Below are 14149 nucleotides of genomic sequence, written 5' to 3'. Positions count from 1 at the left end.
CATTCTCATACAGAATGCGCACAAACCACAATGAATCTTTTATTTCTGAGACTGAACACCGAGTAGAAAACGGTACATACCAGACCAGGAACGATAACGCTATAATGAAGAGTATTAAGATGAATCCAACAGCAGTCACGGCGTAAACCCACAGCTTTACTCTTCCATCTGTGCAATCAGAAAGCAGTTTTTAATAGAAAGTTTTAAATATATGTAAGTCTACATCTATTTTATGAATATCTTTTAGAACTTTTTCCTCACTGCTCAGAATAAATAAGTAGGGTTAGTCCTGACTACAGTTTTAGGCATTTAAAGTCTATTGAACATTGTCTTTCTTGTAATATATAATGAATTCGTGTAAAAACATGGACCTAAATTCCTCCCCCGTCCCGGTGAGCAACAAAGTTAGGTTCAAAGGTCGTAGCAGTACTGGTTGGTCTGCACACATGATTTCCATTTCAGTACCTGGACCAACAGGTCGTAGGGTCCACTCGTTGTAGCGGTCTTTGGCCTTAGACGGCCCAGGTTTTAATCTGCCAGAGTTAGTTTTCACATCTGCTTTCTTATTGTTGTCCAACCCCGGAGTTCTGGTGCAGTAGTCCAAGAAACCGTGAGTGGTCATCACCTCAGTGTAACCCTTCTCACACCCACACACTCCACTCTGCATGAGGGGGAAAGAAGCCCAGAAGAACATCATTTACAGCGAGCTGACGATGACTGCAGTTGTTGCTTTCCAATTACTGCAAAGCACTGCTGACAAATGGGCTGCCACATATTTGGACCGTTCTGTTTTACTCAACAAAATATTTCTCACTCTAAACACAGGTTTACTTTTTCCAGCACTAAATTGTTCTCGTCGGGGGGTAGATTACACCGCTTCCCGGATCTGGAAACGGATAAGAATGCGCCCCGTCAGGCTAAAAACAGGCACCCTGAAACAAATGCAACACGTGATTTCACAGCGTTGCATTTGTGGGTGCAGTAACACGGGGGTACTCTAAGGGGCAGTAAAACTTCAAGCTAAATCTATTATTTGTCATTTTCATGCTGCTTGTGTGCAGTCCCCCCACCTCATAGGTGTAGTCTCTAACTGACACGGAGCCCACGTTCATTGGTATTAATCTGATTATTCTTTAATGGCCTGTTCTGCCAAATTAAAAATGTCATCTGTCAAAATCCATTTAACTCCCCACCGAAAACGTGGGGGCAGCAAAAAAATAAAAATAAAAAAGCAAAAAAAAAACAGTGAGAATTACAGAGATCACAGCTGCCTGATCAAAGTGCAATGGTCTTACCGGCGTGCAGTGTGAGAACGGTTTTGTGCACGGAGGATGACAGTGTCTTAGCGTGGTGGGCCTTTTTTGTGGGAAACATCCCCCTGGAGAAAGACAGTGTGTTCTTATTTCTGTTCCTTTACCTATTGATTGCTAAATTAATGTACTGTCACATCAGATTAATGGGCTTAGTTGCCTATCAGAGCCCCCCATCAGTCTGTGAACATTTTAATTCCAACATGGAAAATTGCATGTCAAAATATCAAAGAGTAATGCCCGAGGTTGTTGCCTTCTTTGCAGAGGGAGGTTATTCCTTCTGGGCTCATATTTGCCAAAACACTTCCTAGCAGTGATAAGATCACATTCAACCACTATTTACAGCACATCAAGCTTGCCTAAAGCTTTCATTCCCCCAATACCATTACCTTTGTTCTCGTTCTCTACGCCTGCTTTACTTCCCACAAATACAAATGCACGTTTATATTTATATGGATTGAAAGCCTTGCAGCTCAGAGTCTGGCTTATTGATTACTTATGTTAAGAGGCAGAAATCAATGGAGGCTCCACTGAGACTAGGTAGATCAAATAAGGTGTTAAATTCAACTAGAACTCTATACTAAAGCCATGCTTTTTCTCTGAGTGTGTATTTATACGCATGTGAAAGAAACATGTGTTCCAATGGAAGACTGTGAAGTACTATCAGATGTTTTTGAGAGGGGGTAAAATAGCTAATCATAATTGTTACAGGATGTAACCCATGGACAGTATATTATTATTATAAACTCAAATGATTAACAAAGGCAAAAAGACATCGTATCCGATTTTGTATCGAGCCTTCTCAGATCTTTTCCAACGTCTCGTTTCCAATTATCTCGTGAACCAACAAGAAAATCGTGATCTAAATTTATTTCTGAACCACCTGCTAAAGCCACCTCTGCTAATATTACCAGTGTAATAGCTTTCTTAGATGAATGAAAGCAGATTCACTTACTGTCATGGCAACGCTTACAAATTTCTTTTTGAGCGATCAAATTATCTGATATTGTAGCACATATCCGTGTGATCCAGACTGAATTGAAAAATGATTCAGTTCAGCATGGGGGAACAAAAACAGAACTGGGGCACTTTTAGCTGCAGCCTGCATTAATATGATTTATATTTATACAAGCACATGTCTGCGTTTTCCCAGGAGCGATTCTGTTTGACCCATCTAAGGTGGCCAGAAGACTCAACGACTGTTCACCTGTAACATTGACGCCGTCTGAGCGCTGACACCATACTGTTCTCTCGTTGTTGCTCCATCCTCCTGTCCTCCACTGGTAACTGTGGCATTTTCCTCCTGTTGCAACAGCAGAGAGGCAGAGACGACGCTCATTAGCAGTTTGTGTTGGCCAAGCAGACCTGTCGTCAGGCCAAGATTGACGTTAACTACCACTCCTTTCTGCAACTTCATTATTGTAAGACATATTACGGTTTTAGTATGGGAAGAAAATGCACCTTTGTAACTGATGCAGTGTGCTGTGAGACAAAGGTGGTGAAAATGATCTCAAAATTGGTTGGAAATGTCTGAAAAATGCCATTTTTTGTTTGTTTTTTTGCAGGAAAGCTCATATTTTCCCAGAGGAAGCTACAGGGGAAAATTGATTTAAAGAGAGAAACAGTGAAAGGCACTTGAGCGTCATGTATTAAAGAAAATGTGCAGTGCTAAAATATGGAACAAACGATTAAAAACACTAAAGGAAAGGAAATAAAGAACAAGGTTAGGACAATTTATATATTCGCTGTAGCCCACAGTTACCCTGTTATGGTTTCAAAAACAGCTAATTAATAGAAAAACAATCAAGAGGCAAAATAATTTGTAGACAATATATATATATATATATTAGGGGTGCAACGATATTCGTATCGATATTGAACCGTTCGATACAGTGCTTTCGGTTCGGTACGCATATGTATCGAACAATACAACATTTGTAATTTATTTTATCAACTTTCCTTCCGACGATGCTGTCTGTGTTGAGCGCTCAGTGAATCTGCGTTCGACTACTCCGCCTAGGCTGCACTGTCGAGCGCAGATCCACTGAGCGCTCAACACAGACAGCATAGTCAGAAGGAAGAGCGCAGGGCAAGCTAGCAAGACACATGGACCTCCCCCACCCTCATTCAGATCTGGCGTTTGGAATTATTTTGGTTTTCATGTGACGTATGACCCTGAAGGTAAGCGAGTCATGGACTAAAGTAAAACAGTATGTTGGATGTGCCATGCAATGCTCAATTACATGGGTGTGAACTAGTGTGTTAGCGCAGTTAGCTCGTTAACGTGTTGGCCGTCTAGCCCCACACACGGGCGATCGGCGGTAGCTCGTTAACGGAGATTTGCCGTGTTGTGGCGTTAAGGTCATTTCAACGAGATCAACCTGAAAGCACTAGTGGGAACACAACGAATATGACTGCACATTTACGCCGACATCATCCTAGTGCAAAGACCAAAACAACAAGCATGCTACTAACTTTAGCCGAGTCATTTAGACAGCTGTTAGCACATGATTCTCCTTATGCTGCTGAGAATATAGCCCAGAAGAAGTGGATAGTATAGCTTTTATTTTGGAAAGAGACATTTCTCTGTAATAAACTCTCTTTTCCAAAGATGAGTGATTCCTCAATCAGATACAGGGCTTGCAATATCGCTAGCCCGACGTCCTGGAGCTAGCGATTTTTTTCAGTCGGGCTACCAAAATCTATCTCTGCCCTGCCCGTTGGGCTATTGTAGGAAGGAAAAATATATGTCAATGCTTTTGCATTCTTTCAGAAATGTAGCTGGGTAATTATGTCATTGGCATCTGTGAGCCACTGTCAATATGTGACATATTGAAATCGCGTGTGAATTTGCGCTTGTTTTTTTGCTTTCACTTTGCAATCGTGCGAACTGTGTATAGAGAGCGACAGCACTGATCTGTGAGTGATGATAATTTGTGCACCAATTCCTCTGACATCGTCTTATTAATCGTTAGCTTACTATGCAAACATGACAAGTGAAATCTCCCGCAGCAAGCTTAAACATGTGAGAGGTTGATCGTGCAGAGAATCGCTGAGCTTATGTGAGTCCGTGTGTAAAAGCAGCAGGATATATATATTTTAGTTCTGCTGAGCCAAATAAGACAGGTCATAGTGAAGAAGTGACAGCCAAAGAAAAGCTTACCACAAAACGGAGAAGTTATGACAAATCAGACTATAAGGCAAAAAGAAAGTGCAGCTTTATGGTTTCATGGACAAAATAATTTCTGTGGCTACAATATGACGAGCTAAATAACCAGGGCTGCACATAAGTGGTCCGCAGGTGCGCATTCGCTGTCAAAATAAAAAACACGCACAAGGGTTAGGGTTAAATTTAAAAACTGTACTTTTGAGTTAAAATATATATTTATAATTTTAATAAATGACAAATTAAAAAGGCATGAACATTTTTTTTGTATCGAAAAAATATCGAACCGTGACACCAAAGTATCGAACCGAACCGAACCGTGAATTTTGTGTATCGTTGCACCCCTAAAATATATATATATATATATATATATATATATATATATATATATATATATATACACACACACACACACACACACAAATATATATAAAATCGGTGGTGTGGGGAGTCTTTATCCTTCGGTCTTCTATCCTCTACCAGGCCTGGAAACTTGATCCTAGCTTGTTCATTCTCAACCACCCTAGGGGGCGTATCCCGTTTTCACCTCAGGACTTCCAGGTCATACTTGGCACAGATGTTCCTTAATACTATGCCAGACACTTGATTATAGCATTCCATGTATGCCCTGCCTGTTAGCATCTTGTTCTCTAATGTGTGCCTTTCTGTTGTTTTCATATATATTTCTCTTCTTTTGTCTATATGCCCCTTGATCGTTTATATTTCTCCTGTTTGCTATTTAATTCCTGCTGTCTGCTAATTATATTTTATTTTGGGACAGCTGGTGTGGAGCACCCACAAATTCATTTTACATGTACAATGACAATAAAGGGACATTCTATTCTATTCTATTGCACCCTGCTGCTATGAGCAGGATTATCTCACAGGCATCTTCACGCAGCCTGCACCTGGTGTGCCCGGCTTTTATGGATCTTGTGCTTTGGGCTTGTTCGTGTGCTGCCATGATTAGTGCCTCTGTGCTATCATTCAGTCCAGCTTTGTCCAGGTTTTTTATATATATGTACACATATATGTATATATAAATATACATTAACTCAAACTCAGAGCTAAGTCACAAAGGTCTCTTGTGAAACACACATATCTCCAATTTGTGAATCAATAATCAGTCAAATGCATTGACCTCCATGTTTCATCAAATATTGGATAAGTGGAATAACAGTTCTGACCCTTCTATGGTTCAAATGCTGACTGTTTAATCACAGCCTTTTTGTTGCAATTTGTAATTTTGAAGTGCTAACCTCCCATGACACAGTCTCAATGAGAACTTTGCAATTACAATCACCAGACTGCCATCTACAGCACAGATACCCATTTAGAAACCATTTGTAGTATCACCTTTTAGCCTTTTACCTTGAACAGAAAGGCCTATAAGAGTTCTGTCACACATACAGAATCATATAAAAATCTGTCTGTCTTTTATGAGAAGACATAAAGTTTACTGAATGTTTAACAGAAGGCAATATTCATGTCACTGATCCATTTCAGGGATAAGAAGCTTTTGTTTTTAATACTGAGTGTTGAAAATTGTAACAGATTCACTGTGTGCAGAAGGAAAAAAAGCAGTTTTTCTCACAGTAAATGATGACCTTTCATGTCGCCATGGTGTTAATCTTCTCTTACATTTATTTATTTATCTGTAGATTTATGAAGACAATAAAGGTCAACTTGAAAGCCAGTGAAAGAGAAACAGCTTGAGTGGTTCAAAGGTTCGGGGGCATGTTTTTCAGCTTCTTGGTTACAGTTTAAAACCTGCAATAACTGATTTTTAATGCCTATTTAAGGACCATAGACACCAGCTGTTAAAGCAACACAGACATAGCGCAACATGCTGGGAGGTGGGGTGGTGGTGGAAGCACAAACACACACAACTTTTGACTAGGAGACCATTAATTAAAAGGAGCCTACAGTATATGCTCATTTCCAGCTCCATATTTATTTCCTTGCAGTATTCTAGAGTAACTTTGTCGAGTTTATGGTTCAAAAGCGGGAAGCCAACCTTCTTGTGATTGGCTGCCGCTCACAGACAGAAGGTGGGTGGGGCTCCTGTGTTCACATCCAGAGGTCTGGGCGTGAGGTGGCACTATTAAGGATGGCTCCTCTCCATTAGTGCCTTCCATTTGAATCTGAGTTATCAGTTTAACTGAGTTACCAGTTAAGATTTTAAACAGGAAAGCCATTTCAAGTGAGATTTTCAACTTGGAAAGTCAGAGGAGCCCCGGCAACCCAGACTCAAAGATCCAGGATTGCTGCTATGAGCACAAAGATCAGTAAAACCGTAAAACATTTTAATCTGAGCTGCAACTGTTTGATACTTTGTTACTTACTAAATAAGCCATATGCAGAGAATTGATCAGATTCTATCTATGAAGATAGAATAGAATCTCAATGGTGTTAAATTTTTTTTATTTTTAAAAGCCCTGCACTGTGTTGCTAGTGTTGCATGACTGGCTCCACCTTGCTAAAGCAAAACAAATCCGGTTGTTGTTTGCTTTTCTGACTTTACCAGGGAAACGCCCTTAGCTCGAGAGTTGCGTCACTCCCTACAAAATCTGACTTCCCAGGTCTAAAAGTTATGATATTAATGTAAACATCCACTTATTTGCACAGCTGCTAGAGGTCTAACTTTTAAAACAATAAAACAATAGGATGTAACAGAAGCTGGCACAAATGACTTATTTTCTCAGGGTGGACAGTCTTTATTACCTTGCTAATGCTAATTGAGAATATTTACTTTATTTTTAGGTGTGGCGATCATGAGCTCTGTAATTGCTAGAGAAAATGCTGACTTTGTCTGTTTAGTCCTGACAAGAGAGATTGCAACATGCTCATTAAACGGAGGAGGCTGGAGGCACAACACCTTTCCAACACATCAAACCAACACCAGGCACTCAGCTGAACTGCAGCACAAACCTGAGAATTTAGCCACAAATATTTAGGTCACCCCTGAGAAAAGGAGGAAAAAAGGATTTGAGAGCAAACTTCAAAATCTGGAGTTGGAGTTTTATACGACACTATAGCACAATATTATTTTTTAACAGTAGTTGTAGTGGAAAGAACATATTTCTGCAGTATTAATTAATTAATTTTCACTGACCAGTGTAAATTCATCAGCTGTTTGAGAGACTCTGTGATCGGTTGTTCTGATGCAGAAGTAACAAGGAATTTGTCCATTTAAATGACCCATTAATGCACACATGAGCTGCTGTGGAGAGGGAAGCATTGGTGATATATGGCAGCTGTTCTGAATGTTCTTAGCTCAATCCTTTACAAAGTAGTTGTTACCAAACTGCTAGTATTTGGTGCATTTAACTGATCAATTATTGTGCATTTTTGTCAACAGTCACTGTCAGGGAGAAAGAAGAAAGTCGTCTTTTGCCTGACACTGGCGACCTGATGCTGGTATGACTTTGCATGGAAAATGCATGGCATCCCGAGTACCTTTACAGGGCTGGGTCTCAAAGACTTGATGAGGGCAGCTGTCCTGATTCTCCATGTCTTGAATAATCACGGCTCTGGAGCGCGCTTGGCGACCGGTGGTTTCAAAGCTCCGCCCCTCCAGGCAGGTCAACTGGCACGAGCTCCAAGACGACCACTCAGTCAAATGGCAGTCTCCTGAGGGGAAAAAAAGACAGTAAAACATCAGTGATAGCACAACTTGGTCAATAACACTGTCAGACTCTCCTTTCAGATACTTGCGGGTGGTTTATATTCAGCTTGCCAACACTATTTCAGGGATCGTTTTATTGGCTCCCCTGCTAGCTCCTGGAACATTAAAAAGAGATCGAAAACAACTTCAGCACACATCTGCGGCTGATAATGTAACAAATGCACAAACAAATTACTCAGACAGCCCAGTGGGTATTCAGAAGTAATAGACCAACCAGAGTTATAAATTATACAATACAAGCTATAACTCCAAGCTGGACTGTAAAGGTAAAACCCAATACTGAAATGTGTCTCAAAGGAGATGGAAAATTCATTTGGTTTAGTTTGGAAAATTTTTTTAAAGGATAAAGTCTGTTTGGTTTTTGAATGTCAAACACAAATATCTTTTGTATTTCTTGATAGGGTCACATTGTAGTGATAATATCACCCACAGCCTCAGCTACTCAGCCAGAACAACCCTCTGATTCTTTGCCCTGAACACCCATTAGTAACTGTCTGTGGATTGGAGCATCTCATTATCTTTCATCTTTATATGGATACAGTCTATCAGCTCTTCACTCATGCTGCTAGAACCCTGGAAACATGCTGTAGCAATAGCTACAGTATACAGCAAACACACACACACCCATCACAAGCATGTCAACAACTCCTCCTCTGGCCCCTACTCTGCGTCTGCCACCATCACATCAACACTTACATGAACACATACACACACATCTGCTCTTGCCATCAAACACTCCTGATCCCGAGCAAAGACTCAGAGCAAAGGCGGTTTGAGTGATGAATCAAGGAGAGGATCAGAGGAGAGTGAGAGGCATATGAACAAAAGCAAGCACTGCTCGCTCTCTTCAAAGCACAAATTAACAAAAGCCATACATGGAAGTAGCCATGCATAAGGAGGTCGTTTTTTGAGGGGTGGTGATTTTACCATAATGACTCTCTCTTTAAAAAGAAAAAACAGAGAGAAAATCAAATATATTCTATAGAGTTTGTTCAGCTAGCATATGCCTAAAGACAGTAATGCTTCATTATAGACTCGCAGGGTGGAAAAGCAGACAGTGACAAGTGAAGCAGGTCAGAACTGTCAGCTGGCCAGTAACTCTCTTTGTTAAGGCAAATTCTACATTCACACTGTGGCCTAAATAAAAAAAACACGAGTTGAATGTCAGTTAACAATGATATACTGTCTGTCTGTTGCTATAGTGATTTTTACAACAATGAGCTTAATCATTTTCTATGCACAGACCCAATAAAAAATCATGACAAAGGTTCATTGTAGGGGTTCCCAATATCCTCACCAAAATAACAAACTAACAGCATGTCGTGCAAGAAGTCTACTATATTGTTGTTTACATTTTCCTTTTGAATTAATACATGCAGTGTTAATTTACTACAGACAACAAGGTTGAAAAGCTGCAGCATGCCTTAATTTCAAAAAAGTCTGCCAGAAAATTTGCATAAATTGATTTCGTTTAAAACAAGTTTTTGCATTTTAGGCTGCTGAGGTAGAGCAACAGCAGTGCCAAGATTCACCATCGCTTCTTATTTTTATGTTTTTCTTTTTGCTACATTACAGCTACGGACAGTTACTCTACCAACACTGGTGCTCTGCTATCGTTATCCATCACAGTGACCAACATGTGGTGTGATGCACACTGACACAGTGACATTTACTGTACTGAACAATGCAGTCTGGAGTCTCCAAAACATCACCTCACACTTTAGTGTAGATACACATGGTATAAGCAGAGGTATATTCATTTTTAAAGTAATGCAGTCCAGTAATGGGATTTTTTCTAAGACTGAAATGTCAGCTGACAAACTTCTCTTTGATTGGACAGAAATCATAACTTTAAAAAAAATAACTCGATACAGTTGAACAGGTTCACAAGCTATGGCTAGCATTAGTCCAAGATACAGAATTATTTCATCACAATAATGTCAGAAATGATATGAAGACACAAAGCAGTTATATTTGAAAAAAGATGAAAAATATATGCTCATGATGAATTGATGCCAGCAACGGGGGAGACCAGTTACTGTACTTTTCACAAGGTTTTTTCCCCCTCATACTTACTTGATGAATGATAAATTTCAGGTTCTCAACAGTTTGCAGACTTCTTTGTCAGAGACAATGCTGTTTTTTCAATAAACAACAGGTTTACAGAGCCATACTAAGGTACTATTATAGAGGTAGAATGGGGTTTGCCATAGTTGTTCTAAAATAAGCAATGCTTTTCTTAAAAATTATGTTGGCTAGATGTTGTTCAGAAATCGGTATATACCATTCAGCAATAACATGGGCGTAACTTTGTGCTGAACATTGGGGGGGTGATTATACATGCTATTTTGTATAACTATGTTAACTATTTTGCTGTTAACTGAAATGAGTAAAGAAAATCAACAGGCTATTTATGCAAGGTAATTCATAATTTTATTGGGGGGGGGTTCTATTGGTTGGATCTGATTATTGGGGGGGGGGGGGGGGTCATAACCCCCCTAAGCCCCCTGGAAATTACGCCCCTGAGCAAAGGGGCCTTCAAAGGTGTGCAAATGACCCATGCATATGTGCACTATAGTCTGTATTTCAAACCTGTTGAATTACACGCTATAGAATTACAACTGGTACAGATTTTTTTTTTATTCAGTACTAGTACCATAAAATATAATTTTTTATAATCCTTGTACATACAGATGTTTTTTCTTTTTCTTGATTTTAGATGTGCTAAGTAATAAAATCCCCCTAAATCCATTTACATTGGAAAAATAGTCTTAAATGATTAAATTAGATGGGTTAGTTTTTTAGAACCACACAACTTCTTCAGGTTTTTGTCGCCCATGTGTCAACATCATTTGAAGCTTGTGTTAAACTCAAAGCGACTCAGTGTACAAACTGTTATGGAAATAGGATAAAATGGTTTTTTTCCTTATATTTTACATACACTGTGTTTGCAGTAAACACTAAATGTATTGAAAATGCACTTTCATTCTCCTAATAATTGTTTTTTTTATTGGAAAATTATTGCATTCACATTTGAACAAGCTTTCTGTGCGCAGAATTCCCATAGGCATTAAACTGCTGTGATAAGCTCTGGGATTGTTCTCAGCTATGTGATCTGCTAAATGCTTCAATTAGCAGATGATGGTTTTTCATGCCTTACGGAGTCATGTATTGTTACATAATGCAGTGCAAAGAAATAAAGTGTTCTCAGGTTATTGATTATAAAATATGTCTCTTTCATAGTTACTGAGCTCAGGCCCTGTACTGCTACTGTACGGGATGAAACTAGATAATGTAGAGCTACAAGGGTCATTAGTAAAGCTATGACTTTTATTGATTCTGCAATTATTTAGTGGCTGAAAATGTCAGCCAATTGGAAAAACGGGACAATTTATTCGCAGATCCTAGCAAATGAATTTCTGTTAAAAACAAGATTATTGACTGTGTTGTTAGACGGATTCAATGATTATGTAATTGTTTGGTGAATATAAAAGGACTACAGTAATTTAAAAAAATCACTCAGTCATGTAATTTTGACATATTCGTGTAAAACTATCAAATCCAGTATATCCACTATGTTTAAATGCAGCTTTACCAGGGCAGGGGACGAAACAGGGCTGCTCCATCTCTTGTTGGATACGTTGCCTAAGTACGTCTCCACAAAGTTCCTCCTTCACTGGCTGACGAGGAGACTCGTGCCAGTTTCCCCAGTGGACAATGCATGATAGATTTCTTCTCCGAAGCCCCTCACCACATGCTGCGCCCTGCAGAGACACAATAAATCAACATTAATAAACATTTGCAAAGGTTTTCTTAATTTTATTTTAACCTATTTGTATATCGTTTTCTGTTGAAGCACTGCAGCAGGCTGGCGACAAGTCCAAATTGGAAAGCTGAATGTGAGATACTCCTTTAAAACTATGACAGAAGCAACAGCTACTGCAGCATATTCTTGAACTACACATATTAGATAAATGTGATGCTGAAAGTCTGCAGACCACAGGAAACACAAAAAGCTGTTAGGCAGTACAGTGCAAAGAACATCAACACATAGGCAGAAAAACCTGTCATACCGCTACTGTGCATGGGGACCAGTCACTCAGCACCCACATGTAGCAAGGCCTTATGGGGCATGGTTTGGTCTGGATGAGCTGGTTGGGACAGGGGCGACCCTCCTCTTGAGCATCCTGAAGGATTCTCCGACTGCGCACAGACTGACCTACACAACACAAGGCAAACATGCAAATGTGACAATAAATCGAGCAGAGTGCATTTGCATTGGATGCCTGCCTTTTATTTCCTTTTTTCCATTAATTGCTAAAACACAGTAACAACACAGTGGGATTGATCCTCTTAGTTCAGCTCATACTCTCAATTGCTTTGAGAGAGACAAAAATGGATCACTACACAAACATAAGACTCCATAAAACAACTGTTAATACAATGAGTGGCTGAAATGAGAGATGATGATTCATTTAGTAGTGAAAATAGGCTGTGCCTGCTCTTTAGCTCACAAAATATTTTCCTCACGACAAAGAGGAATTAGTGTAACAGCACTATACATCTGTGTCACTGTGCCACTTTATGCTCAGATTTTGCAGTTTCCAACAAAAGTGCTTCATTCAAGTGAGCCATTAATAATGTGTGAAAGGAAAAGTTTGCTAAATGCCAGCAGGAAAAAAAGCAGCTTGTGCCTGGGTCCTGTAAGCCTCCATGAGCCATCCAGTTGGCAGAAGTTGTGCGTGCGTGCGCGCGCGTGTGTATGTAATGCCAGGAGAGATGCCGAGCTCCGAGAGCCGCAGGAAGACGCAGCAAAAAGGACATCCGGCTCTGCCATCTCAAAAATCAAACCAAAAACATTAACGCTCCCATGGCATCCTGACAAAACAAGATCCTTGCGTCGTCTGACACAGATACGACACAAATACGACACAAATCCCTCATCGAGGCAGAGAAATGCGTTTCACAATGTGCGAGAATGAAGTGATAGTAGCAGAAAGAGTCACAGCAATAGTGACTGAGCTGTGAAAGAAAGGGTTTTGAGTTTAAATCCCCAGATGAAAGCCTGGGCTAGTGTGAGCTCATTGGGATAAGGGGTTAACTGCAAGTAGAAAGTCAGCGAGTGACAAATTAAAATTACCCTAATAAACATAAGAAGAAGACAGTGCCGACTCTCTCTAATTAGCAGAATAACACGCATTCTCTTTGGGAGATTGACTTTGGGAAGCTGAAGCAACAACGTATGCATTTCGGTTAAATCATTTACTTTTGTATATTGCATGAGGTTACAACATGACTTGCACAAAGTGATACTATTGTGTCACTGGTTGGGGATTATCAGCTGCATGTTTGCACTCACGGAGCGGTATAGCTATATATTTTATTTAGGAACACTGAATCATTTATGGCGTCCACAAGTGTGAGCTATGGAGCTCACACTTATGGACGCATCTATTGTTAAAACATAATGTCACAAAGGAAGTTTCCAGTTTTAATTAAAAAAAATAAAAAAATAAACTTGGTGCATAATATAAAACAAAGAGGAAAAAGTAATGTATACATTATTGGAAAAAAAAAACACAACCTGTGCACAGAGTTTCCCTGCATAATAAGGCATTGGATTACACATATGCGTAAATATTTTAATGCATTTAAATGTATTCATGCACTATTCAACATCTTGGTGCATGCCTGAGTAGATGGAATAATGAGGCGCTGCATATGTAGTCCACCGTGTGTCTGTTTATCAGGTTGTTGTTCCCATGAATTTAAGTTAAGGTTTTTAGCTCATGATGTTTTTACCTTGACTCCCACAGCTGTGCGAGCATTCTGCCCACGGCGACCACTCAGAGAGCACACAGCTGACAGGACAGTTGACTACGCAGCTCTCTGTTAGAATCCACTTGTTGATCAAACCAAACTGTAGAAAACAAGAACAGATCTGAGAGGAGGGCTAGCTAATTATTTCCACTAACAAGAAAAGGG

General features: G+C 39.7%; 1 protein-coding gene across 2 annotated transcripts in view; it reads right to left on the bottom strand.

Annotated features, from left to right (window-relative positions):
* Positions 1-14149, bottom strand: part of thsd7ba (thrombospondin, type I, domain containing 7Ba) — a 183885-nt gene that overhangs the window by 608 nt on the left and 169128 nt on the right. For both annotated transcript variants that reach the window (XM_040027377.1, XM_040027378.1), the window contains 8 exons: positions 13967-14084; positions 12238-12383; positions 11760-11928; positions 7936-8109; positions 2518-2613; positions 1296-1378; positions 466-661; positions 81-168 (listed from right to left, as the gene is read on the bottom strand). In XM_040027377.1, coding sequence (XP_039883311.1) covers positions 81-168; positions 466-661; positions 1296-1378; positions 2518-2613; positions 7936-8109; positions 11760-11928; positions 12238-12383; positions 13967-14084 — 1070 coding nt within the window. The remainder of the gene's footprint in view (positions 1-80; positions 169-465; positions 662-1295; positions 1379-2517; positions 2614-7935; positions 8110-11759; positions 11929-12237; positions 12384-13966; positions 14085-14149) is intronic.

The sequence above is a fragment of the Simochromis diagramma genome, unplaced genomic scaffold (assembly GCF_900408965.1).
Source record: "Simochromis diagramma unplaced genomic scaffold, fSimDia1.1 OVJJ01000343.1, whole genome shotgun sequence".
NCBI lineage: Eukaryota > Metazoa > Chordata > Actinopteri > Cichliformes > Cichlidae > Simochromis > Simochromis diagramma.
Note: the sequence above shows the minus strand (reverse complement) of the source record. Positions and strands in the feature narration are given on the sequence as shown.